Source organism: Tachysurus vachellii, chromosome 25, assembly GCF_030014155.1.
Source record: "Tachysurus vachellii isolate PV-2020 chromosome 25, HZAU_Pvac_v1, whole genome shotgun sequence".
NCBI lineage: Eukaryota > Metazoa > Chordata > Actinopteri > Siluriformes > Bagridae > Tachysurus > Tachysurus vachellii.
The window spans coordinates 2,893,436-2,917,566 of NC_083484.1; the positions used below are offsets into that span (position 1 = coordinate 2,893,436).

A 24,131-nucleotide genomic window follows, 5' to 3' on the forward strand; every position below is an offset into this window, starting at 1 on the left:
GTTGATACAACTACTAGGTTACTTAAATATATATCACACTAACTAGTTAGACATTATGATCTTCCGGACCTTTGCTTCAAGAAATTTTCTCTTACTGGACCACTTTAAATTTTAGTTGAATACCTCTGGTCTATTGTGTAGCCTCTTTTTATGATTGGCTGATAAGTGTCAGACTCGACTAAGAACTGAGATGCGCTTGATTCCTGCCCGGTTCCATAGAGACAGCGGTGCGGACTGATACATTTTGGGCGCTGCGGCTTATTAAATATATGATAAATAGTCAAAAAGTTTTTCTGCGTGAAAAATACAATGTGTGGCGGGAGAGTGTGAGAAAAGACCCAAATGCGTGACTGTTACTCTCAATGCGTGATACTTGACAGCCCTGAATGATTATTTGTATTCTTTGTTTGCATTATGTAAATCATTTACCTGTGTATACTGATGGGATTTATGTATGTATGTATGTATGTGTGTATACACACACACACACACACACACACATTCTTTTTCTTTCTTAAAGGTAATTAGCAAAAATGTCAGATTGTTAAATCAAGATACAATGATTAGTGTAATGTCTGATTACTAGATACTTTACTTCTAACTCCTTCAATAAATGCAAAATAAATATATTATATTATAAACACATCATGAGTATATATTTCCTTTAACACTGATCATGTGTAAAAGAATTAAAAGACTGGGTATGAATGTAAATAATTGATATTTGTGAGTAATATAAGAGCAGGTTAAGCTCCACTTTTTTTCAGTTCTACTCCACAGTAAGTGTGTAAATTGGTTCATATATAAAGAGTGGGGATGTGGTAGCTTAGTGGTTAACCTGTTGGACTACTGATCAGAAGGTCGTGAGTTGAAATCCCAGACACACACCAAGCTGTTGTAAGTTCAAATCCCAGGGCCCCTTGAGCAAGGTCCTTAACCCTCAATTGCTCAGGGGCCCTGGGATTTGCAACAGATCAGTGTGTATCATTTTAGACCACACACTTCCCTACAGCCTACAAGGCATCATGTGAATAAACATTACGCTGATTACTTGATGATATTGCAAAACATCATGTGACAGCAAACCATAGCAATTTTCCAAACAACACTGACGGTGCATTTCATTCCTTTCTTATAATTTACTGTGGCAACTATAAAAATAAACAAAAATAAGAACAATAGTAGGGGGCACGGTGGCTAGGGTTAGCACGTTCGCCTCACACCTCCAGGGTCGGGGTTCGATTCCCGCCTCCACCTTGTGTGTGTGGAGTTTGCATGTTCTCCCTGTGCCTCAGGGGTTTCCTCCGGGTACTCCGGTTTCCTCCCCCGGTCCAAAGACATGCATGGTAGGTTGATTGGCATCTCTGGAAAATTGTCCCTAGTGTGTGATTGCGTGAGTGAATGAGTGTGTGTGTGTGCCCTGCGATGGGTTGGCACTCCGTCCAGGATGTATCCTGCCTTGATGCCCAATGACGCCTGAGATAGGCACAGGCTCCCCGTGACCCGAGGTAGTTCGGATAAGCGGTAGAAGATGAATGAATGAATGAATGAATGAATGAAGAACAATAGTTGGCCTTCCTGCTTATTCCCATGAAACTCCACTTTATCTGCGTCAAAAAAGATAACGGACATTTTGTTTGTCAGAAGAATCTTATTTCTTATCAGTTTTGTAAATAACACTGAATAAATAAACATGTGATTAATAACACATAATTAACACACACACACAAACACACACACAAAATGTAAGCCCAAATCCAATCCCAGATCCCTGTCTAGATGTGTTACATGACCAGGAAAATGTTTGATATCTTGACTATTAAACATTCAGGATTCTAGACTGGAGTTTTCATCCGTTTTATTGTGTCTGTGTTCAGTATTGTATGTTTTTGTCATGTCTTACTCCACAGTGAGAGCTTTAAGACTTTTGTTGTTTCTCATAAGCATTTCTGTTTTTCCCTAATCTACTAGGGGCAAAGGTTTCATAGTAAAGTTCCAAAATAGTTAGTTTGTTTTTCACACAAATGCTTGCAGGGCTCTGAAGTTTTGAAGACAGACAAGAGTGACATACGTTAAATATGTCTAGCAAGCCCCCACCCAAAAAAAAAATATATGACATAAAACATTACAAAACTTAATATTCAAATTAAGCAAAACATATAAAATTATAAAATGTAGTGCTGGTGGTTAGTAGCCTTATTTTTCTGAGATTTAATCTATGATAAATTCATTATTTTATAAAATGTCATAAAGCCGGGGCCCCCTGGCACCATTTCAGGGCCCCCAGTTTGAGAACCACTGGCCTAGACTACTTGTTCTGAGCAGGTGTTGTCAGTGAACAGGCTGTAAAACTGTTGGCTGTAAAAAGTTACAGACACTCGTGAAAAACTGATGCTGATTATCAGTCAAAATGTCATTGTGTCAAACAAGTTGTGAATTTGTTGTAACATTAAAACAGGAGATCATGACTTACTCTGATGGTGAACAATTCCAGGATCTGCTTTTTTTTCATTGGTTGTTGCATTAAATCTTACCCAGATACAATAGTGCTATTTTCTGATTGGCTATTGTGTAGCCTCTTTTTTTGATTGGCTGATAAGTCTCATGCTCTAAGAACTCCAGGGGAGACGCTTGATTCCTTCCCGGTTCCATAGAGACAGCGGTGCGGACTGATACATTTTGGGCGCTGCGGCATATTAAATATATGATAAATAGTCAGATTTTCAGATGTGTGGTGGGAGAGCATGACAAAAGACCCAAATGCGTGACTCTTGACAGCCCTGTGTTTGTATCTTTAAAGTAAATGCCGCTTTTGCCCCAAGTTTGTTCATCTTCAACCAGTGAAAAAATTCTAACAGATGGAAAATCACGTCTCACACCGAAAGCCAAGAGTCCTGACTCATTTTGACTTGCACAGTTCATATTATAGAAATATAAAATAACAAATACCAGGCCATATGTTATGTTCTCTGTAACCGCTGATCATTTATAAGAAATAAGGTGACTGTAAATGTAAATATTTAATATTGGCATTTTTATTCAATTGAAGAAGCTTCTAATTTCTTGTCAGTTTAGAAAATACAACTTTGTCAGCTTTAAGCAGGTGATATTCCATATGTAACACAATTTCAATAACTGCCCTGTTTGTAAGCGTTATTACTGTATCATTGCAGTACAGTAAATATTTCTGTCTTAGAAGTATTCAATGGGGTCATGATGGGCTTTGGGGGTCTGTATTCCATGAAGTTCCAGTTTTCCTCCAGCATGTGGCAACGTCTTATAGACACGAACGTGAGCAAACTCCTCACCACCTACATGGACCTGAAAAGCACACAAACACATACTGAACTCGATCAGATGCCATTAAATACAAATTCTACATGAGGACTGTTTGAGTGGGTACGTGTCTTACCTTGATGAAGAAATTCGTCCCAGCTACCAACTGTGTCTTGTAAGATTTAGCAGTAAAGACATGAAATGTCCTTCCAGCTTTTTCCTCTGCATGTGACTTCATCTGCGATTTCGAAAACAGTCATTAGTAATAAGACGACTTATGACTAGTGATTCATCAGTATGACTCCTAATAACCTTTTACTGACTCACACACATACATATATCTACAAACATATTATCATTTAATCTGAAAAAAAAAAAGAGCAGCTATTTTATTATTTAGAAATACATCGAATACATTTTTCTGTTTTGTTTTTGCATCTGTGGTTTTATTAAAACTGATTTATGTCACTTTATTAGTTTGGAATGACTATTTTATTAAACACTAGATATAATTATAATTATTATATAATTATTTTTTCTGTTTTGTTTTTTCACCTGTGGTTTTATTACAACTGATTTATGCCACTTTATTATTTTTATATATATACTAGTTCATTCATTCATTCATTCATCTTCTACCGCTTATCCGAACTACCTCGGGTCACGGGGAGCCTGTGCCTATCTCAGGCGTCATCGGGCATCAAGGCTGGATACACCCTGGACAGAGTGCCAACCCATCCCAGGGCACACACACACACACTCTCATTCACTCACACACTACAGACAATTTTCCAGAGATGCCAATCAACCTACCATGCATGTCTTTGGACCGGGGGAGGAAACCGGAGTACCCGGAGGAAACCCCCGAGGCACGGGGAGAACATGCAAACTACACACACACAAGGCGGAGGCGGGAATCGAACCCCCAACCCTGGAGGTGTGAGGAGAACGTGCTAACCACTAAGCCACCGTGCCCCCCTTAAACACTAGTTAAAAGTACTAATTTGTTCCATGCATTAAATACACTAAAGAAACCGATTAAATAAATCTTAAATCTAAAATCTAAAGTTTTACACTTAAACCAGTCACATGAAACTTTGTGCCAATCCTTTATAATGATGTCATTATTAGTACAAAATACCTGTCTTTCTAAAAACTGTACACTAAAAGGTGAGATGTGTTTTTTTCCCTGTGGAATCAGGACAGTTAAATAAACTCTATTTAAAAGCACAGACTAAAAAGAGTACATTTTACCTTTAATATGCATCAATTTTCTAGAAATGTGCATGCAACAAACTCACAAAAACAAACAAACCTCATCACAGATTTTCTGCACTTCTTCATTGGCCTCCTTCTCCTCAGTGGTCCCTCCGCATAACAAAGGCATTGTTTTGTTAGGAAGCAAAAGTAGATAAAATGTTTAATCTAAAGTCCCAGAGTTTTACTGAAATAACCAGACACGCTGAATATAACCTGCTGCCACTCCCCAAATCATCTGACAGGAAATACGTACTAAACAAAACCACGTCCAAAACTGCACATCAGTGTTAATCATAGATATATACACTAGATGTCGCCTTGAATACGGCAGTACATTGGAACGAATGCGTCAACTGAGCCGCCATCTTGGTACGGGCGACCCCCTCCTCTTAATGCATAAATCGTCATGAATGCCATTTTCTAGTTTTTTTTTTGGTCGTTCCAAAGGTCAGACATGTATTTATCATTAAGTCCAGAGAAAATTTAAGGTTTTGATATTAAGATAATCTACTTTTTCACAATATAATGCATATTGTTAGTAGGTGTAAGTTTATTACTTACATTCTTCCACTTGAGTAAACTTCAAATGAACAATCACTACTTACCTTATAGCCTACTGCATGTAACACTGCTACAATGCTGTGACTATACATGTTCATTTAAACATTTATATTGTATTGGTTTATTAAATATGATACACAAAGCAATTTGCAGGTGGAAGCAAATCACAAATTTGAGGACATAATGTTAAAGTTAGATAGTTGAGGTGCCAAAGACTGTTCTATCTTTTATTCATTCTTATCCCGCAATACTTTTGCAACATTAAATAAGTAAAGTCACATAAACAAAACAAAAAAAACCCCACAAAGTTTGACTTTGAGGCTGAACTGCCAATCTAACTGGTGACATCCTTCCAGGACTGTCAGCTGAGTTAACCATTAAAAAAAAGTGTTTCGTGTCCCTGCAACTTGTCCATGACTGACGTCTCTGTTTATCACTTGGGAATCTACAAACAGATACAGATTCAGATTATTTTATTTAATGCCATGTCAGCAATCAAAAGCTATTTTCATGGCAAAAATTCAATTATAAAAACACAAATATCAAATAAATACAATAAAAAAAAAACAAATATAAACAGCAAGTCATATTATACATATACGGTGGCTTAGTGGTTAGCACATTCGCCTCACACCTCCAGGGTTGGGGGTTCAATTCCCGCCTCCACCTTGTGTGTGTGGAGTTTGCATGTTCTCCCCGTGCCTCGGGGGTTTCCTCCGGGTACTCCGGTTTCCTCCCCCGGTCCAAAGACATGCATGGTAGGTTGATTGGCATCTCTGGAAAATTGTCCGTAGTGTGTGATTGTGTGAGTGAATGAGTGTGTGTGTGTGCCCTGTGATGGGTTGGCACTCCGTCCAGGGTGTATCCTGCCTTGATGCCCGATGACGCCTGAGATAGGCACAGGCTCCCCGTGACCCGAGGTAGTTCGGATAAGCGATAGAAGATGAAAGATGAAAGTTAACCAAGGACTAAAACAAACCAGCGGAACAAGAAATATAATTTCCTAACATTCATCATAAAGCACATTCTCACTTGTGAAATGTAATCCCTTGCTGTCTGGTTTTTAGATTTCTTTCATTTGAACAACCAAACGCAGCACAGAAGTCCGGCATCGTCCATGCATTTGAGGTAAAGGAGCACCGTACAAAGATGGCGGCGGTTTTGACGCATTTTTAGGACTCCATTGCGACATCTAGTGTAAATATCTATGAGTGTTAATTCACAAAAAACATAACAAGGAAAGAACAAACAGAGCAGCCAATCAGGAGAACGGATCCCACCCCTAAAGAGAATAACCAGCCAATCAGGAGGCCGGATCCCGCCCCAAAGAGAACACACAGCTAATCATGGGGCTGCTTCCTGTCTTGTTTCCTACTACGTTTCACCACTACACCTGTTATCAGTAAAATAAAATGTTTTTTTTCTGTATTCTTTGTTCACATTCTTACCTGTGTATACTGATGTGATTTATGTATAATACATTGTTTTATATATATATATATATATATATATATATATATATATATATATATTTATATATATATATATATATATATAAACATTATATTATATTTATATTTTTATATATATTTATTATATATATTTCAAAAGCAATATACTATATGTATATATATATATATATATATATATATATATATATATATATATATATATATATATATATATATGTATACACACACTGGAGATCAAAATTAGAGAACAATTTATAAACAATTGAACAATTCTGAAATAATGTCAAAGGAGTTTTTGTCCTGTCTATACTGCACCATGCTACCAGAACACCTTTTCCACAAAATAACTAAGGCGTTTCAACAAAAACCATTATTTTGCAGAAAACACACTGATCAAAATTAGAGAACAACAATGACTGTAGCATGGAAAAAGATTACAACAAAATTTTCTGAAGGTTACAACAGTCAGCAATTAGTAGGAAGTGTACAGGCCTCTGCTCTGAATGACTTCAGAGAAACAAAAAAAAGAACAATAGGTGGCCTTCCTTCTTATTCCCAGAAAACTCCACCTTATTTGCGTTAACAAAGACAATGGACATGTTGTTTATCAGAAGAAGCTCATTTCTTGTCAGTTTTGTAACTAACACTGAATGAATAAACATGTTGTGATTAATAACATAATTAATACACACACACGTAGGTAAAATGTAAACCCAAATCCAATCCCAGATCCCTGTCTATATGTGTTACACGACCATGAAAACGTTTGATATCTTGACTAATAAACATTCAGGATTCTAGACTGGAGTTTGCACTTGTTTTATTGTGTCTATGTTCAGTATTGAATGTTTTTTTCATGTCTCACTCCACAGTGGTGATTAATATGAAGCTCAGATCAAAATAGACACACATATCTTTAAGAATTTGTTGTTTCTCATAAGCATTTCTGTTTTTTCCTAATCTACTAGGGGCAAATGTTTTATAGTAAAATTCCAAAATGGTTAGTTTGTTTTTCACACAAAGGTTTGTATCTTTAAAGTAAATGCTGATGTTAAACCTAATGCCCCAAGTGCTTGTTCATCTTCAACCAGTGAAAAAAAAATTCCAACAGATGAAATTTCAGTCCTGACTCATTTTGACTTGCAGCCAGAAATTAGTTTTTTCCTTTCACAAAATTACTGTATCATTTCATTAGTAATCTCAATTTCAAAGTATTCAATGGGGTCATGTTGGGCTTTCGGTATCTGTATTCCATGAAGTTCCAGTGTTCCTCCATGACATGGCAACATCATATATACACGCAGGTGAGCAAACTCCTCACCACCCACATGGACCTGAAAAGCACACAAATAAACACATACTGACCTCAATCAGATGTCATTAATTACAAATTCTAAATGAGGACTGTTTGAGTGGGTACGTATCTTACCTTGATGAAGAAATTCATCCCAGCTACCACCTGTGTCTTGTAAGATTTAGCAGTGAATACATCAAATGTCCTTCCAGCTTTTTCCTCCGCATGTGACTTCATCTGTGATTTCGAAAAAAGTCATTAGTAATAAGACTTGACTTATGACTAGTGATTCATCAATATGACTCCTAATAACCTTTTACTGACTCACACACACATATATCTACAAACCAATTATCATTTAATTTATGTTTCTATACAGAAAGAAAGAGCAGCTATTTTATTTTTTTTAGAAATACATCAAATACATTTTTCTGTTTTGTTTTTGCATCTGTGGTTTTATTAAAACTGATTTATGTCACTTTATTAGTTTGGAATGACTATTTTATTAAACACTAGATATAATTATAATTATTATATAATTATTTTTTCTGTTTTGTTTTTTCACCTGTGGTTTTATTACAACTGATTTATGCCACTTTATTATTTTTGAATGACTTTATTTTATTAAACAATAGTTAAAAGTACTAATTTGTTCCATGCAAAAAAATACACTAAAGAACCAGATTAAATAAATCTAAAGTTCAGATCCAAATGTAAACTATTTTACACTTAAACCAGTCACATGGAACTTTGTGCCAATCCTCTATAATGATGTCATTATTAGTACAAAATTCCTGTCTTTCTAAAAACTGTACACTAAAAGGTAAGATGTAATTTTTTCCCTGTGGAATCAGGACAGTTGAATAAAGTCACTAATTAAAAACACAGATTAAAAAAGATCACTTTTCTTTACATTTAGTATTCATCTGTTTTCTAGAAATGTGCATGCAACAAACTCACAAAAACAAACAAACCTCATCACAGATTTTCTGCACTTCTTCATCTGCGTCCTTCTCCTCACTGGTCCCTCCGCACAACTGGGGTTTTTTTGTCTTTGTCATCTTTTTTTTTGGCAAATGTAGATAAAATGTTTAATCTAAAGTCCCAGAGCTTTACTGAAATAACCAGAGACCCTGAATATAACCCCTGATACCACTCCCCAAATCATCTGACAGGAAATACGTACCAAACAAAACCACGTCCAAAACTGCACCATCAGTGTTAATTCACAAAAACATAACAAGGAAAGAACAAACAGAGCAGCCAATCAGGAGGCCGGATCCCGCCCCTAAAGAGATCAGACAGCCAATCAGGAGGCCGGGTACCGTCCCTAAAGCGAACAGACAGCCAATCATGGGGCTGCTTTCTGTCTCGTTTCTTACTACATTTCAGCACTAGGCTTCTTATCAGTAAACAATTAGTTTTTTTTTATGGCTATCTTTAAATTATTTTGTTTATGTAATTATGTAAATCATTTACCTGTGTATACTGATGAAATTTATGTATAATACATTGTTATAACTTGCTTTACAAGTACAGAACAGGACGAGTTAGTTAAACTTATTACTACAGCTAAATCAACAACTTGTTTACTAGATCCCATTCCAACTAAATTACTGAAAGAAGTGTTACATAAAGCTGGTGGCCTCTTCTTAATATTATTAACTCATCGCTATCTTTAGGTTACATCCCTAAATCTTTCTAGTTGGCAGTTAGTAGGCCACTCATCAAAAAAACTAATTTAGATCCCAATGAATTATCAAATTACAGACCTATTTCACACCTTCCATTTATGTCTAAAATACTAGAAAAGGTTGTGTCTGTTCAACTGAGCTCCTTCTTACAGGAGAATAATATCTTTGTAGAGTTTCAGTCAGGTTTCAGGCCCCATCATAGCACAGAAACTGCACTTGTGAAAGTTACAAATGACTTGTTCCTAGCTTCGGACAAAAATTGTATGTCCCTATTAGTTCTACTTGACCTTTGTGCTGCATTCAATCAACACTATAGATCACAACAATCTCCTAGATTGCTTACAAAACTACACAGGTATTCATGGACAGGCTTAAGTTGGTTTAGATCCTACCTGTCTGATCAATACTATTTTGTAGAATTAAATGGTGAATCCTCCAGTTTATTACCAGTTAATTATGGGGTTCCTCAAGGATCAGTTCTAGGACCTCTGCTTTTTTCAATATACATGCTTCCATTAGGGAACATTATTAGAAGACATGGGATTAATTTCCACTGTTACGCTGACGATACACAGTTATATATCTCATCAAAACCAGATGAAATAGCTAAATAGTCCAAATTAACTCAGTGCCTTAGAGAGATAAAAGATTGGATGAGCTGTAATATTCTGTTATTAAACTCTGATAAGACAGAAATACTACTTATAGGTCCAAAAACCAGTGCATAGAAACTCTCAAAATGTAACTTCCAATTAGAGGGATGTACTGTTACTAGTAGCTCAACAGTGAAAGACCTGGGTGTTATATTAGACAACAACCTGTCTTTTGAAAATCATATCGCCCATACTAAAAAAACAACCTTCTTCCACCTTAGAAATATTGCCAAGCTGAGAAACATCCTGTCTGTATCTGATGCTGAGAAGCTAGTTCATGCATTCCTGAATCTAGACTGGACCATTGTACAGTAATGCATTACTAGTTGGTTGTCCTGCATCTTTAATAAATAGGCTACAGTTAGTCCAAAATGTAGCTGCCAGAGTTCTCACTAGGACAAGAAAATATCACCATATAACCCCAATTTTATCATCTCTACACTGGCTACCTAAGTTTAGAATTGATTGCAAACTGCTACTACTTACGTACAAGGCTCTTAATGGTTTAGTTCCCATGTATCTAACTAGTCTTCTAACACGTTACAATCCTTCATGCTCTCTGAGATCACAAAACTCAGGAAAACCCATGTTTCTGGGTAGTTCCCAGAATATCTAAGTCTACTAAAGGCGGTAGAGCGTTTTCATATTTAGCTCCCAAACTTTGGAATAGTCTTCCTGATAGTGTTCGGGGCTCAGACGCACTTTCCCAGTTTAAATGTAGAATAAAAACTCATCTCTTTAGTCAGGCTTACACATAATACATCCCATAATATTGTGCACTATTACATCAGACTTGCACATTTTTATGAACAGCAGATATGTTAATCCCTCTCCACTGCTTCTCTCTTTCTGCCCATCCCGAGGCATCCAGAAACTGTACCAGCTCCGATCGTGTTCCGTGCGATGAAGATTTTGGACCTCCACTAAGATAAGGCTGACTCTGTGAGAATCCAGAGGCATCTAGAGATCTACCAGCTCCAGTACACATTGTGAACTAGATCTATCTAATATTAATCATGAATCTTGTACGCTATTAATCTTTATTTTATTCTTTATATTAATATTTTATATATTCTTTTATTCTATGTTTATGTTCTGTAAAGCTGCTTTGAGACAATGTCAATTGTAAAACACGCTATACAAATAAACTTGAATTGAACTGAATATATCTCTTGTTATCTATATACACACACACACATTTTTTCTGACTAAAGCAATCAACTGATCAATACACAGGATGTCCATTGTAAGTTCTCCAGTACAAGGTCCTAAGTGTTTCTGTCTATTGTTTGAAGGCCATTTGTTACCAGGTATAAAGTCTGGTCACACAGACAGCAGCTTTGGGTTAAGTTCCAGATGACAGCTATGCTACACGAACATCTTCAATAAACACTTTTCCCCTGAACTTGGTTTAGCTTACTTTTAACATATTAGAAGCATTCTAGTACATTGATGAGCTACCCAACGACTGCGCAGCCAAATTCAAGGAAAATCTAACACGTTCCTTTCATTTCATTTCAGGTATTGCATTCTTCAAGAAGGACATAAAGGCATATTACAGATATATGAAATAGCAAATACCCGGCCATATGTTCTCTGTAACCACTGATCATTTATAAGAAATAAGGTGACTGTAAATGTAAATATTTAATATTGGCATTTTTATTCAATTGAAGAAGCTTCTAATTTCTTGTCAGTTTAGAAAATACAACTTTGTCAGCTTTAAGCAGGTGATATTCCATATGTAACACAATTTCAATAACCGCCCTGTTTGTAAGCGTTATTACTGTATCATTGCAGTACAGTAAATATTTCTGTCTTAGAAGTATTCAATGGGGTCATGATGGGCTTTGGGGGTCTGTATTCCATGAAGTTCCAGTTTTCCTCCAGCATGTGGCAACGTCTTATAGACACGAACGTGAGCAAACTCCTCACCACCTACATGGACCTGAAAAGCACACACGTAAACACATACTGAACTCGATCAGATGTCATTAATTACAAATTCTAAATGAGGACTGTTTGAGTGGGTACGTATCTTACCTTGATGAAGAAATTCGTCCCAGCTACCACCTGTGTCTTGTAAGATTTAGCAGAGAAGACATCAAATGTCCTTCCAGCTTTTTCCTCTGCATGTGACTTCATCTGCGATTTCGAAAACAGTCATTAGTAATAAGACTTGACTTACGACTAGTGATTCATCAATATGACTCCTAATAACCTTTTACTGACTCACACACATACATATATCTACAAACCAATTATCATTTAATTTGTGTTTCTATTAAAAATAAAGCAGAGAGCAGCTATTTTATTACTTAGAAATGCATAGACTTAATTCTTCTGTTTTGTCTTTTCAGCTGCGGTTTTATTACAACTGATATTGGTGGGAGTTTTTCTGCCTCACATTGCAGCCTAGTCCAGCATTGTTGGACATGGTGCGGCACCACTGCTGGATCAGGCTGCAAGGTGAGGCAGAAAAACATCCGCCAAAAACCCACAGACCAATTCACCCTTCAGCAGAAGATCACAGTGGAGAGCCATGCTCAGCAGCAAGAGGGAGGTAAAACGGATAACCCACACAGACAATACAAAACACTACAAGAATAGCACTGATCAGTGTGCATACTGTATTATAAAGTACATTGTGAAACAATTGTAAATATATACAAACTCATGTAGTAGCAGCAGTTAAATGAGGTATTAAAATTTGGTGCTAAAACAGCACCTGAGTGAGTGATTGGTTTGTATGGTCCTGTAAAATTCACACAGTTGGGTGTAAGTTAGTGTTTTTGGTATAGTTCGGTTCTGTTTGTTGAGAAGCCTGATGGCTTGAGGGAACAGTCTTTACAGTATTGCACAGTCTGGTTGTAAGGATTTTCATAGAAAGTAGAGACGCTGCTGGGCTTTCTTACTGATGGAGCTGATGTTGATCGACCAGGTTTGTCGCCAAAGAACACCAAGGAATTTGGTGCTCTTGGTGATCTCTACGTAAGATCCATCAATGTTCAGCAGAGAGTGGTCGCTCTGTGCTCTCCTGAAGTCAACAAACATCTCTTTAGTTTTGTCAATGTTTAGATACATGTTGTTGGCTCTACACCAGGCAGTTAGCCTCTTCACCTCCTCTCCTATCGTCATTCTTGCTGATGAGACCCACCAGTGTGTTATCATGTGCAAACATTGCTTTTGTGCATTGCTACACAGGCATATGTCAGCAGAGTGAACAGCAGTGGAATGAGCATGCAGCCCTGAGAATAGAATAGAATAGAATAGAATAGAATAGAATAGAATAGAATAGAACGGGGCATGAAAGCCTTTATTATCACCACATATACATTACAGCACAGTGGAATTCTTTTCTTCACATACCCCAACTGAGGAGGTTGGGGTCAGAGTGCAGGGGCAGCTATGATACAGTGCCCTTGGAGCAGAGAGGGTTAAGGGCCTTGCTCAAGGGCCCAGCAGTGGTAGCTTGGCTGTGCTGGGCCTTGAACCCCGATCCTCCGATCAACAACCCAGAGCCTTAACCAGCTGAGCCACCACTGCCCCATTTTTTTTTACATTTTTTTTATTTTTATTTTTTTTGAGGGGCCCCAGTGCTCAGTGTGATGGTGCTTGAGTTGCTGTTCTCGATCCGGACTGACTGAGGTCTCCCAGTCAGGAAGTCCAGGATCCAGTTGCAGCGAGAGATGTTCAGTCTCAGCAAGCTCAACCTCTCAGTCAGGTGTTGAGGGATGATTCTGGTGAATACTGAACTGAAGTCTATGTACAGCTTTTGTACATATGTATCTTTATTGTCCAGGTGGGTGAGGGCCAAATGAAGGGTTCGTGGATATGGCTTCGTCCGTGGATCATTTCAGACAATATGCAAACTGCAGGGGGTCCAGTGAAGGTGTTAGCTGTGTCTTGATGTGCCTCATGACAAGCACTTCATCACAATGGGTGTGAGTGCGACGGGACAATAGTCATTGAGGCAGGAAACTTGTTGTAGTCTTCTTTGGCTTGGGGACGACTGTGGTCGTCCTGGGGCACGTAGGAAAGACAGCGCTACTCAGGGAAATGTCAAAGCTATCAGTGAAGACATCTTCTAGCTGTTCTGCACATTCTCTAAGCATTCTACCAGGAATGTTGTCTGGTCCAGCAGATTTCTGTGGGTTAAATCTACTCAAGATGTCTCACATCAGCTGTGATCAGACACCTGGTCAGTGAGGGGAGGGATGGACATCCTTTTCTTTTTTACTCTAAATTGTACACCTGAACGAAAGGTGAGATGTTTTTTTTTTCCTGTGGAATCAGGACATTTGAATAATGTCACTTAATTAAAAACACAGATTAAACCTCATCATTTCTTGTCCCTTGATTGACCCCCTGAAATAGTAAATTTTTACCTTTAATATAGCTCTATTTCTAGAAATGTGCATGCAGTAAACTTCGGAATAAAGGCTCAAACAAACTCACAAAAACAAACCAACCTCATCACAGATTTTCTGCACTTCTTCATTGGCGTCTTTCTCCTCAGTGGTCCCTCCGCATAACAAAGGCATTTCTATGTCTGGAAATAAAAGTAGATAAAATGTTTAACCTAAAGTCCCAGAGCTTTACCTAAACAACCAGACACGCTGAATATAACCCCTGATACCACTCCCCAAATCATCTAACAGGAAATACGTACCAAACAAAACTACGTCCAAAACTGCACATCAGCGCTAATTCACAAAAAACATAAAAAGGAAACAGCAAACAGAGCAGCCAATCAGGAGGCCGGATCCCGCCCCTAAAGAGAACAGACAGCCAATCAGGAGGCCGAGTCCCGCCCCTAAAGAGAATAACCAGCCAATCAGGAGGCTGCTTTCTGTCTCAAGTCTTACAACGTTTCAGCACTACACCTGTATTCAGTAAAAATGTTGTTTTCTCTAGCTACTTTATGTTATTTGTATTCTTTGTTTAGATTATGTAAATCATTTACCTGTGTATACTGATGGGATTTATGTATAATACATACTCATTTGTTTCTATTTATCTTTGCACATTTGAATACGTTCAGCTTTTCAGTTCCACTGCGAAATATCGACTGCCGGAAAACAACGCTAGAAAATAGTTCCGTAAACTTTGGTTCCTACGTTTAATGCTGTATCCGTGTAAATTATATGTGATTTTATTCCCTTTTCCTTCTCTTTTTTCTTTGTTATACTTGATTCTTCGGAAATTAAGAATATATGCTTATTTAAATTTGCCGTTAAATATTATGACTATACATTTTATAGAGTTTATATAGTTAAAAAAAACTAACTTTTGTCATTATTTTCAGAGGTTGAAGTTTATTTATTATTATTATTATTATTGTTGTTGTTGTTGTTGTTCTTGTTGTTTGTGTTTTTGTTATTATTATTATTACTACTATTGTTGTTTTTGTTGTTATTATTGTTGTTGTTGTTTTTGTTGTTGTTGTTGTTGTTGGTGGTGGTAGTGGTACCATTCAAGGGGGTTTCTCCTCCCCACAGTCACCTGGGTCACCTCAGACTTGCTCATTGGATACAAACACATTTAAATATAAGTCTAATATTAATCTCGAATTTTGTATTTTATTAATCTTTATATTATTCTTTATATTAACCTTTTGTTCTATGTTTATGTTCTGTAAAGCTGCTTTGAGACGATATCAGCTGTTAATAGCGCTATACAAATAAATGTACATTTAAATTTGAATAAAAGAAAATAATTTTAACCCATTTTTGAGCCAATAATTTTTAAGTTTTGAACTGTCTAATAAAACTGAATATTTAAAAAATTAGTTTTGATTCATTTGTGCCTCACTTTTTAATTTAATTTTGTTTAGGTTAATTATGAGATGACTATTCTTGTCCACTAGGTGGCGTTGGCTTTTATTCATGAGCTCTAAACCGAAACCGCGTCGAGGAAGAAGAAAGAAGTGGACGCGGGAATTTGTGTTGACAACTGTTAGCTAGTTAGCTTGTCGTTCTTTACGATTTATTGGCTCTGTAAAAAAAATACATTAATATTTTAAAAGTCTCATTTATAAACAAGGAAATGTTAACTTTGAGAATTTTCCAAACTGAGCCAGCTTGTCAGATAATGCTAGCTAGCTAGCTAACAACTCTATTGAAATCAATGAGTATTCATCGCTTGGCTAAGCTAAGCTAAGCTAAGCTCATAAACTAGCAAATTTGTGGAGAAAATTCAAGAATAAACTACAGAATAAACCCCACCGGCGGTGACGCTTTTTTTTTATACAATGGACCGAAAGATGACGAATTTGGTCAGTAGCTAAATGTTGGTAGGAAAATTGCTAAGTATTTATCTGTGGTGCTAAAAATGTTAAAAACATTAGCATTATAACGGATACTGATGTAAATAAACCAGACTAGTTCATACAAATCTGTGTACAACATGTATGATAGCGTGATACTTGATGATAAGATTATTATAAAGTTTATTCATATTTTTCAGTAAACTCACGTTATTTTCTTTTCTTTACTTTTATTCTTTAACTGACTTTAATGCTCTTGTAGGGAAGAGCGAAAAAGAAACTTCGTTACTTTCAGTCAGAGGAAAGGTCAGTGCTAAACATTTATTTAGCAAAACATGGTGAATTAATTTCTCTTCTCAAAGGAGTAAGTCAAAACAAGTGGATGTGTGTGTTTGGGTGTGTGTATGTGTGTGTGCTTGTGGGTGTGCTGTCTTTCCCCAGCACTCCATGTCATCTGAAGATTAAAGATGTCTTCAGTATGAAAGACCTTGATAATATTTTTGACGATTTAGGTAAAGTATTTTTTCTTTCTTTCTGATGAATATTTCAGTTTTCACCTGTTTTAATTGCATTAACACTTGCATTCAGGGGTGATGCGTGTGTAAGAAGAAACACACTTTAATCCCTCGCTTTTTAAATATATTACCAGATTATTTGCTGTTGTCTATATGTGGGTCATAATGGAGCATTTTCTGGAACATATTCAATTCCGATCGCCTTTAATCTTATACTGAATATATCCCAATATATCAGCTGTCACTGACTATGTACAAACTGTGTTGTCCTGTAGATTCTGCTCCAGGGACGCCACTGCTCTCACCGCTGCCCAAGAGCCCGGGGTTAGAAGAGCAAAATAAAGGAAGCCATTCGAAGCCATTCTCACCTTTCAGAAGGGAGAGCAGTCCCCTCAAGGTGTGTTGGGTTTTATTTTCTGAAATTCATTATTCAGAAATATACATATCTCATTACTGTGGGGGAAAAAAGAATATACACCCCATATGGTCCAGATGGGCATGAATAATATAATCAGCTTATTTCAGACATTTGTAAATATTAGCTAAGGGGGTGTGGCAAGGGACAACATTCTGTACATTCATTGCAGATATAATTGTGTCTAGAATCTTATCTTGTCATAGCAGGTTGCTATGATATATCATTTATTTAAGGTGATAACCAGTGATTGGAATATGAATAATGGGATTAATTCATGTGTGCTCTTTCAGGTTCACAGAAGCCACTATTGACTTTGTGCTCAATTATCAAACAGGATAAGAACGGATTTATGTGCAAATTGTATGCATGAGAGTTCACTCACGAAATGATCTTGTACTTTACACGGATTACTGCAGTTTTATATCTGTAACATACTGTTGTGTTTAAATTGCTTTTTATAGTGTTTAGCATGTGTCCTTATCCACAGGGACTTAAAGAAGTGTCTCATCTTTCATTCTTATCCCTAGGGCTCAGATGATTTGGTAGCCGAAGCTGACATTCAGGTGGACCATTTAAACAATAAAGGTAATAGCATTTTCTTTACATGGCGTGTAATGCTGCAGTTTGTATTTGTCTGTTTCAAATGGCTTTCGCTTGTGCACTTATTTTTTTGTATGTGTCTATCAGGAAGTCCACTTGAAGAAATTGCTCCTATTAAGACCTCCAGTCCGATTGAGCTGTTGGCAGTCGGACATATTGCAGATAATGCAGAAAAGCCTGAAACCTCTCCACTGCTATTTGGAATTGAGGATGAGGAGCCAGTTGGTTTGAGCAAACAACTAATGAATCAGAGAGCAGAATCTCCAAAGGTCATTCCATATAGGTGAGAATATCAGAATTGGATTTTTTGCTAAATGTTATTGATAAAAAAAAAAAAAAAAAAGTCTTATGTTTTAAATTGTGAAACATTTTTACAGAGACAGTGAATCATTGGAGTCTCCTCCAGCACAGCTAAAGTTTGGAAAGCCCACAAAACAGAACAATCCTGTAACAAGGTTAGATAATTGAGTGTAGATTTACTGGATTTACTTTTCTGTGCGCACAAGTCTTTACTAATTCTTTCTTTCTGTTCAGCGCAACACCACAAAAAGCACCAGAAGCACCAGATCAAGTTTGCAAGACCTCAGCTACGGAACCTGAGGATGATTCGCAAACGTGAGAGCTGAACTTTGCAGAAATATTTAGTGAACAAATGGGCAACAGTGTGCAACAGATATTTAATAAACCTGCTTTCTCATAACAATGTATATTTTTTGTCATCAGGGATAGACACATAAGTTTATCTCCCATAGTTTTGATTCAAAAGCATCAGCCTGAACCTCTTCCAGAGAGGCAACCTAACAAGCAGACACAGGAAGTGGCTGTGGAAGTTGGGCTTAAACAATCGCTGTTCCAGAAAAAGCTTCGAAATTCATTACAACCTAAAGCTTCAGCGTGAGTCAGTTTTTTGTTTACAGTTTGCAATATAATGTGACATGGACTAAAAAGATTAAACTACAAAGATAAACGTTCACTGCAACATGAATAATACACCATTGGTATAATTTTAACAGTGCTATATCATATGGAAGCTCTTCTCTTTGTCTTTGTTATAGCTAATTGGAGTTATCAGAACAAACAGTTTGCTTCAGAATACAACCTAAATATAAATGGCAGAGAAGTCAATTATGTGAATGTGTATCGATTCCCTTTTATCCCTGCCTTTCTCTCCGCACCTCAGATCAGTTTCTCGTTCATTTTCCTGCTTGAAAGATGATGTGCTGATGTAGTGCCCTTACTTTTACTGCAGTTTCTACCTTATGTAGTTCTCTGTGATGTATTACAGGGGTTACTGTATAGTAGATTAAAAGCGTCAGTTTAATGTTATGAATGATTACTTTTATATTCTGCACTTTATTTTTTGACATTCCCCGAGCTTGAAACTTGATTAAATTCTTTTTCATTATTAGTTTCAGGAAACAGGAAACTGTGAAACAACCAGCTTGCGCTCTTTCACCACAAGTTCAAGACGAAGATTTCGTGATTCTAGAAGACGACAGTCCCATCCGGTTCACAATTCCCAGGAAGACTGAGATTAAAGAAAAACCTGCACCGGAGAATAGGCCTGTGGAGCCGCATGCGAAAGAGAAAGCTTCTTCAAAGGAGACCAAAGAAGCTGAGAAACTTGAAGATGGACCCAAAAAGAAAAGAAAGGCAAAGTGTGGAAGGCCTAGTGATTTTTCCACTAAAGACCTCATGGTTCAGTCAGAGAGGGAGGACAATGTCCACAATGATGTGGGAGGTGGAGAACAGATCTGTCTTTCTCCAGACACCAATCAAGATGCTGAGATACCTGGTGCCATACCAGTTGGTAAGGACAGCTACAGTGAGAGTCTGAATCAGAGTGAAACTGATTAGTTTGGTTTGGATTTAATTTATACTGCATATAATTAAACCAGCAAAAATAGGATAAATAAATAATTTCTGCAGAAGAGGGCAGATGTGTGTGTGTTTAATAGCAAGGTTTTTGTTTCTTTTTCTTTCTTTTTTTTTTACAGTAACAGGTAAAAAGTTAACAAAAGGCAAATCATCCAAGACTGAACAGCAATGCAGCAAAGATGGTAATGATGTTTGTGCCAAAATTCCAGCTGAAAAGCCTAAAGCCAAAACAAAGAAATCGGCTAAATTAGTTGCCAATGCTAATTCAGAGGAAGAAGAACCTGCGTCAAGTGTGAAGACAAAACCCACCAAAATAAAATCTGCCGTTAAGGCAGGTGTGTACGAGTCGACAGGTTTAATCTCTGCAAAACCTAAGAAGCCAGATGAAAGCAAGAGCGTGATAAAAAATAAGAAACGGGTTAAAGGGCGGAATCTCGTGCCCGAGGTGCAAGATGAAACTGAATCAACACCGGACCCTGTTGTGCAACCGGAGGTTCAGGGCATGAGTACAGGTACGGCAATGAAAAAAGTTTCTGTAAAACATTTTCAGCCCTTTGTTCGTTTAAAACATTGTTCACTTTTCAGAACTGTATTGTATTCTGTACCTTCTGTCTACATTTTGTTTTATTTCTTAAATAATTGTCTTTGTTTTTTTTTTTACTTTATATACCAGTTAAAAAAGCAAAAGAGGTTTCATCTAAACAGGCTATAAAGAAGCCACGAACGGTAAAGAAGACCGAGAAAACTAAAGAAATCAAGCAGCTTGTGTCCGAGCCTGATGTTTCAGCAGAAGCTTCAGTAAGCAGCAAGAGAAAGAGAAAACCACCTGGAGAATGGTGGCTCACACAACATGAGGAAAACTTCATGCAGGAGCAGCAAGAGGCAGTTCAGTCTTCAGTTGATGTCAAATCCAGATGGAAAACCCAAAAGAAACCGCTCGAGCAAGAGTTATCTACAACCTCGCAGGAAGTCCAGAATAAGCCTGTTGCTGTTCAAAAACTGCCCAAAAAAGTGACAAAGTCCCCGGCTGCTAAATCTCAGTCTGTTTCTGCTGCTTCCCGGAAAAGTCCTAAATCACCAGGTGGCAGACGGAAAGCAAAGTCAGGAGCTCATGAAAGGCGTGAAATGACACAAGCTCTGGCGGTTGAAGAAGAGGCAAGTGATCATGAGGCTTCAGGGCAGCTCAGTCCGGTGGCATGTAGTCCACTTCCCAGACAGCGCAGTGTTACTCCAGGTAAATACACAGCAATTTTTTTTTTATATTATTATTAATCTCGAAATTTATCCAGGGGAATTCTTAAAGCTGAACGCACTCTACACAATTTTAGTGCCTAATTTGGAAGATCTGCTTCAACCTGTCCCACCCTCTGTGACCACTTGAGTAGTTTGAGTGGTTCAGTGATGTGATTTATCTTTATTTATAAAAATGCCTTGACTATTTCCTTACAGGAGATAAAAGGGTGTTTGATAAGATCTACACACGGGAAGGTCAGAGTGGATCAGCTCAGAAATGTTCTCAAATGCTACCTGACGAGCTGAAAAGTGTTCCTGTAAAACGTCAGAGAAAACCACCCCAGAACTGGTGGGAAGTTCCACAGTCTCAGGAACCTGTTGAGAGCGCTCTGTCTCCACGAACATCTAGACCAGAGTTGGGACCTCCACAGAGTGTGTTTCCTCACATGGCCAGTTTGCAAAAGACACTGGGTCGTGGCCAGAAAAAAAACAAAATGAACATGATTAACACTCCCAAGACAGTCAAGAGATCGTTGGCCACATTTGATGCCATATATGATACAGGGAATTCGGGCCCCTCTACAGAGAGAGGACGTGGAGCGAGACAGAAGGGCCGCAGGAACTTGCTACACTCTCTGGAGGATCAGTCAGAGCAGTCCAGTGAGAACATACACAACGACTGTCAGCAGCAGGCGAGCAGCCACGCTACCTTTGACGTGTGTGTGAGTGGTGTTGTCTCAGAGTCCAGTGCTGCTTGGAGGAAAAGTAATCCTCAAGCATCAAGTGGATCTAAGAGAGCATCTGATTAGTAAGTTGCCTTTAAACAAACATATACAGCAGTATTATTTAGTCTGTACTGAGATTCATCTGATTTCCTTTTTCCTTTTGTGACTTAGTGACATTGCTTTCAAAAGTGGTCCTTCGTCACTAATTGAGCTGGAACGGTATGAAGAGCATGAGGATGCTGGTAAGTGGTAGATAATTAGCCTCAATATATATTTTGCTAATTAGAGGTGTTTGCCCAACTGGGGTATGAGGGAAGGGTGTAGGGGGGAGTTTGCATCACATCTGCCATCCTTTACACATGTTGTGTAGGAACATCAGATCATGCTGTAACGTACACCAAACTGGTCGGCTTTTTTAAGTATTTTTTTAATATGGTTTATTTTGCTTTAATTTCAGAATTGCCATCATCTAGAATAATTCCTCAAACGCGATTCACACCTCGTGTTCTGTCCGAATGTGATCTCTGTGGCCCTCCACTGAAGCCCATTGTTCTTGATAACGAAGACTGGGATAACCTCTGCGTTTGGTTCACTCACATCTGGCCAAACACCTCAAAAGGTAAATTCTCATTGTGGTTATTCAGATACAGATAATCCAGATGTAACGTAGCCTAAGCAGCAACAGAACAATACGAGCTAGCTATTATTGTTGCATAGTAACGAACTTGATTTATGTGGTTATATTAACATTAGTATCTATTTCCTATCTATTACTAGATAGTAAAGGCATCAGCCCAGATGACTTCCATTGGCACTCTCATGCCGGACGAGCCATGGGTCATATGGTCGACCTTCAAAACAACACCTTCTCAAGTGGCAAGATTTTACTGGGCTCGTATATGAAGAAACCTGCTCAGATTGATCATAATGCAGTTACTGTAAGTGGTGTGTGTGTCTAAATAACACCATTTTTTATTAATATTCACAAAGAGGTGATTGTTTTCCATCCGATATAAAAACGTTTGGGCTTTTTTTTCCCTTAAGGTATTTAACGTAGCATCAAGTTGCGTGAAGGTGGAAATCGATGGCGTTAAAGAGGTCCACAATTCAGGACAAACATTTATGACAGCTTGTGGTAAATAAATAAATAAATAAATAAACAAACAAACAAACAAATAAATAATGTATTTTGTTGATTCAGCACATTTTTTGTTATGTTTTTTTTTAATATTCTTCTCATGTCTCTTCACTAGGGCAATCCTACAGTATTCACAACATGTGCCAGGAGCCTGCGGTTTTGTGGTATCACAGGATGTTACCAAATGATACAGTGAACTGACATGGCATGACTGCAGGAAATCATGTCCTTTGGTACAAGTGTTCTATGGATATGATAAGCCTAAAATATTGATGTTGTAACTTGATGTAAATATATTGTTGTATTTTTAAAGTCATGTGGATTTGTAAAGCGCCTAACAGGCTTAGTGTTTGCCTTTAAAGGGACAGTTTTTTAATGTATATAAGACTGTAGCACCATTACAGATGGTATAAGAAATGACAGTATGATTCTTATTGTTAAACTTGTTATTTAAAGCAGTGCATCCTGTTTTTACTATGACAGAAAGTTTGATGCAATTGTCAAATAAATTAATTTGTCAGCAGGGGGCATTGTATCATAATGCATGTCTCCCTCAGTCCTTGGTTGGAAAAAATTCTGAATGTCGGCAAACATACGCTAGAGGAATCCTGATTACCTTCAGCATCAGTATTTGAAGTGAACCTCACCCACGTCTTGGGCATTGAGCACGTGAAAGTTATTAGTGTTTAATTCTAACAATGCACCAGTGATGAATCTGCATAGAAATGCGTTCTATTAGAAATGATTGAACCGCCACGACCGCTTGCAAACCGTCTACTGAACCAATGTGTGATTCACCTGGGATCATGCTTCAGTTACAACACTTCAAATGCAGAAATCAAAGAAACACTCTTGACCGTCATTTCATCATTATAATCATCTCGGGTGATATAATCAAATCGAAGTCTTGGTCGAGATGTAGGATGCATTTGCTGCAATTTGCATTTGTTACTAATACAGATGTGTTTCAGAGGCTTCGCTCTTGTATGCAGAGAGTCAGTCAGTCCTGTTATGGTCATGTTCTGGTCATGTTTAGCTGAATTTAGCACTTTGTTTATGCTGACATTAAGCCTGCTTAGAGATTACGTGTGCTGCTCAAAAGTCTGAAGACAAACGTTGTTGAAAAGACTTCTGACTCAGAAATTG

At 37.6% G+C, this 24,131-nt stretch overlaps 4 protein-coding genes across 4 annotated transcripts; 1 reads left to right on the forward strand and 3 right to left on the reverse strand.

The window, feature by feature from the left end:
- Window positions 1-3,019: 3,019 nt before the first annotated feature.
- Window positions 3,020-4,821, reverse strand: LOC132840508 (cystatin-B-like). The gene is made up of 3 exons (XM_060862192.1): window positions 4,592-4,821; window positions 3,413-3,514; window positions 3,020-3,321 (listed from the first exon to the last, which is right to left on the reverse strand). The coding sequence occupies exons 1-3, from the start codon at window positions 4,661-4,663 to the stop codon at window positions 3,193-3,195; spliced, it is 303 nt and encodes a 100-aa protein (XP_060718175.1). The 5' UTR covers window positions 4,664-4,821; the 3' UTR covers window positions 3,020-3,192.
- A 2,551-nt stretch (window positions 4,822-7,372) lies between these two features.
- Window positions 7,373-9,056, reverse strand: LOC132840318 (cystatin-B-like). Its single transcript, XM_060861866.1, has 3 exons — window positions 8,838-9,056; window positions 7,999-8,100; window positions 7,373-7,903 (listed from the first exon to the last, which is right to left on the reverse strand). The coding sequence occupies exons 1-3, from the start codon at window positions 8,922-8,924 to the stop codon at window positions 7,745-7,747; spliced, it is 348 nt and encodes a 115-aa protein (XP_060717849.1). The 5' UTR covers window positions 8,925-9,056; the 3' UTR covers window positions 7,373-7,744.
- Window positions 9,057-11,850: 2,794 nt separating this feature from the next.
- LOC132840319 (cystatin-B-like) lies at window positions 11,851-14,958 on the reverse strand. The gene is made up of 4 exons (XM_060861867.1): window positions 14,883-14,958; window positions 14,683-14,762; window positions 12,254-12,355; window positions 11,851-12,158 (listed from the first exon to the last, which is right to left on the reverse strand). Exons 2-4 carry the CDS (start codon window positions 14,752-14,754, stop codon window positions 12,030-12,032), a joined length of 303 nt encoding a protein of 100 aa, XP_060717850.1. The 5' UTR covers window positions 14,755-14,762; window positions 14,883-14,958; the 3' UTR covers window positions 11,851-12,029.
- A 1,173-nt stretch (window positions 14,959-16,131) lies between these two features.
- On the forward strand, window positions 16,132-23,526 carry si:ch211-161h7.4 (uncharacterized). Its single transcript, XM_060862048.1, has 18 exons — window positions 16,132-16,487; window positions 16,741-16,784; window positions 16,920-16,990; window positions 17,269-17,390; window positions 17,939-17,996; window positions 18,099-18,294; window positions 18,389-18,466; window positions 18,546-18,626; window positions 18,735-18,905; window positions 19,421-19,821; window positions 20,009-20,401; window positions 20,563-21,123; window positions 21,339-21,930; window positions 22,019-22,089; window positions 22,305-22,466; window positions 22,625-22,785; window positions 22,892-22,982; window positions 23,101-23,526. The coding sequence occupies exons 1-18, from the start codon at window positions 16,464-16,466 to the stop codon at window positions 23,184-23,186; spliced, it is 3,363 nt and encodes a 1,120-aa protein (XP_060718031.1). The 5' UTR covers window positions 16,132-16,463; the 3' UTR covers window positions 23,187-23,526.
- The last annotated feature ends 605 nt before the right edge of the window (window positions 23,527-24,131 follow it).

What these genes read in the sequence shown, in the direction of transcription:
- si:ch211-161h7.4 (XM_060862048.1), top strand. Translation starts at nt 16,464, where the DNA reads ATGGACCGAAAGATGACGAATTTG. An exon ending in GGTTCAGGGCATGAGTACAG is followed by an intron (nt 20,402 to 20,562) that starts GTACGGCAATGA and finishes TTTATATACCAG; the next exon opens with TTAAAAAAGCAAAAGAGGTT. An exon ending in TGAAGAGCATGAGGATGCTG is followed by an intron (nt 22,090 to 22,304) that starts GTAAGTGGTAGA and finishes CTTTAATTTCAG; the next exon opens with AATTGCCATCATCTAGAATA.
- LOC132840319 (XM_060861867.1), bottom strand. Translation starts at nt 14,754, where the DNA reads ATGCCTTTGTTATGCGGAGGGACCACTGAGGAGAAAGACGCCAATGAA. An exon ending in TGCAGAAAATCTGTGATGAG is followed by an intron (nt 12,356 to 14,682) that starts GTTGGTTTGTTT and finishes TCGAAATCGCAG; the next exon opens with ATGAAGTCACATGCAGAGGA. An exon ending in GGACGAATTTCTTCATCAAG is followed by an intron (nt 12,159 to 12,253) that starts GTAAGATACGTA and finishes TGTGCTTTTCAG; the next exon opens with GTCCATGTAGGTGGTGAGGA.
- LOC132840318 (XM_060861866.1), bottom strand. Translation starts at nt 8,924, where the DNA reads ATGACAAAGACAAAAAAACCCCAGTTGTGCGGAGGGACCAGTGAGGAG. An exon ending in TGCAGAAAATCTGTGATGAG is followed by an intron (nt 8,101 to 8,837) that starts GTTTGTTTGTTT and finishes TCGAAATCACAG; the next exon opens with ATGAAGTCACATGCGGAGGA. An exon ending in GGATGAATTTCTTCATCAAG is followed by an intron (nt 7,904 to 7,998) that starts GTAAGATACGTA and finishes TGTGCTTTTCAG; the next exon opens with GTCCATGTGGGTGGTGAGGA.
- LOC132840508 (XM_060862192.1), bottom strand. Translation starts at nt 4,663, where the DNA reads ATGCCTTTGTTATGCGGAGGGACCACTGAGGAGAAGGAGGCCAATGAA. An exon ending in TGCAGAAAATCTGTGATGAG is followed by an intron (nt 3,515 to 4,591) that starts GTTTGTTTGTTT and finishes TCGAAATCGCAG; the next exon opens with ATGAAGTCACATGCAGAGGA. An exon ending in GGACGAATTTCTTCATCAAG is followed by an intron (nt 3,322 to 3,412) that starts GTAAGACACGTA and finishes TGTGCTTTTCAG; the next exon opens with GTCCATGTAGGTGGTGAGGA.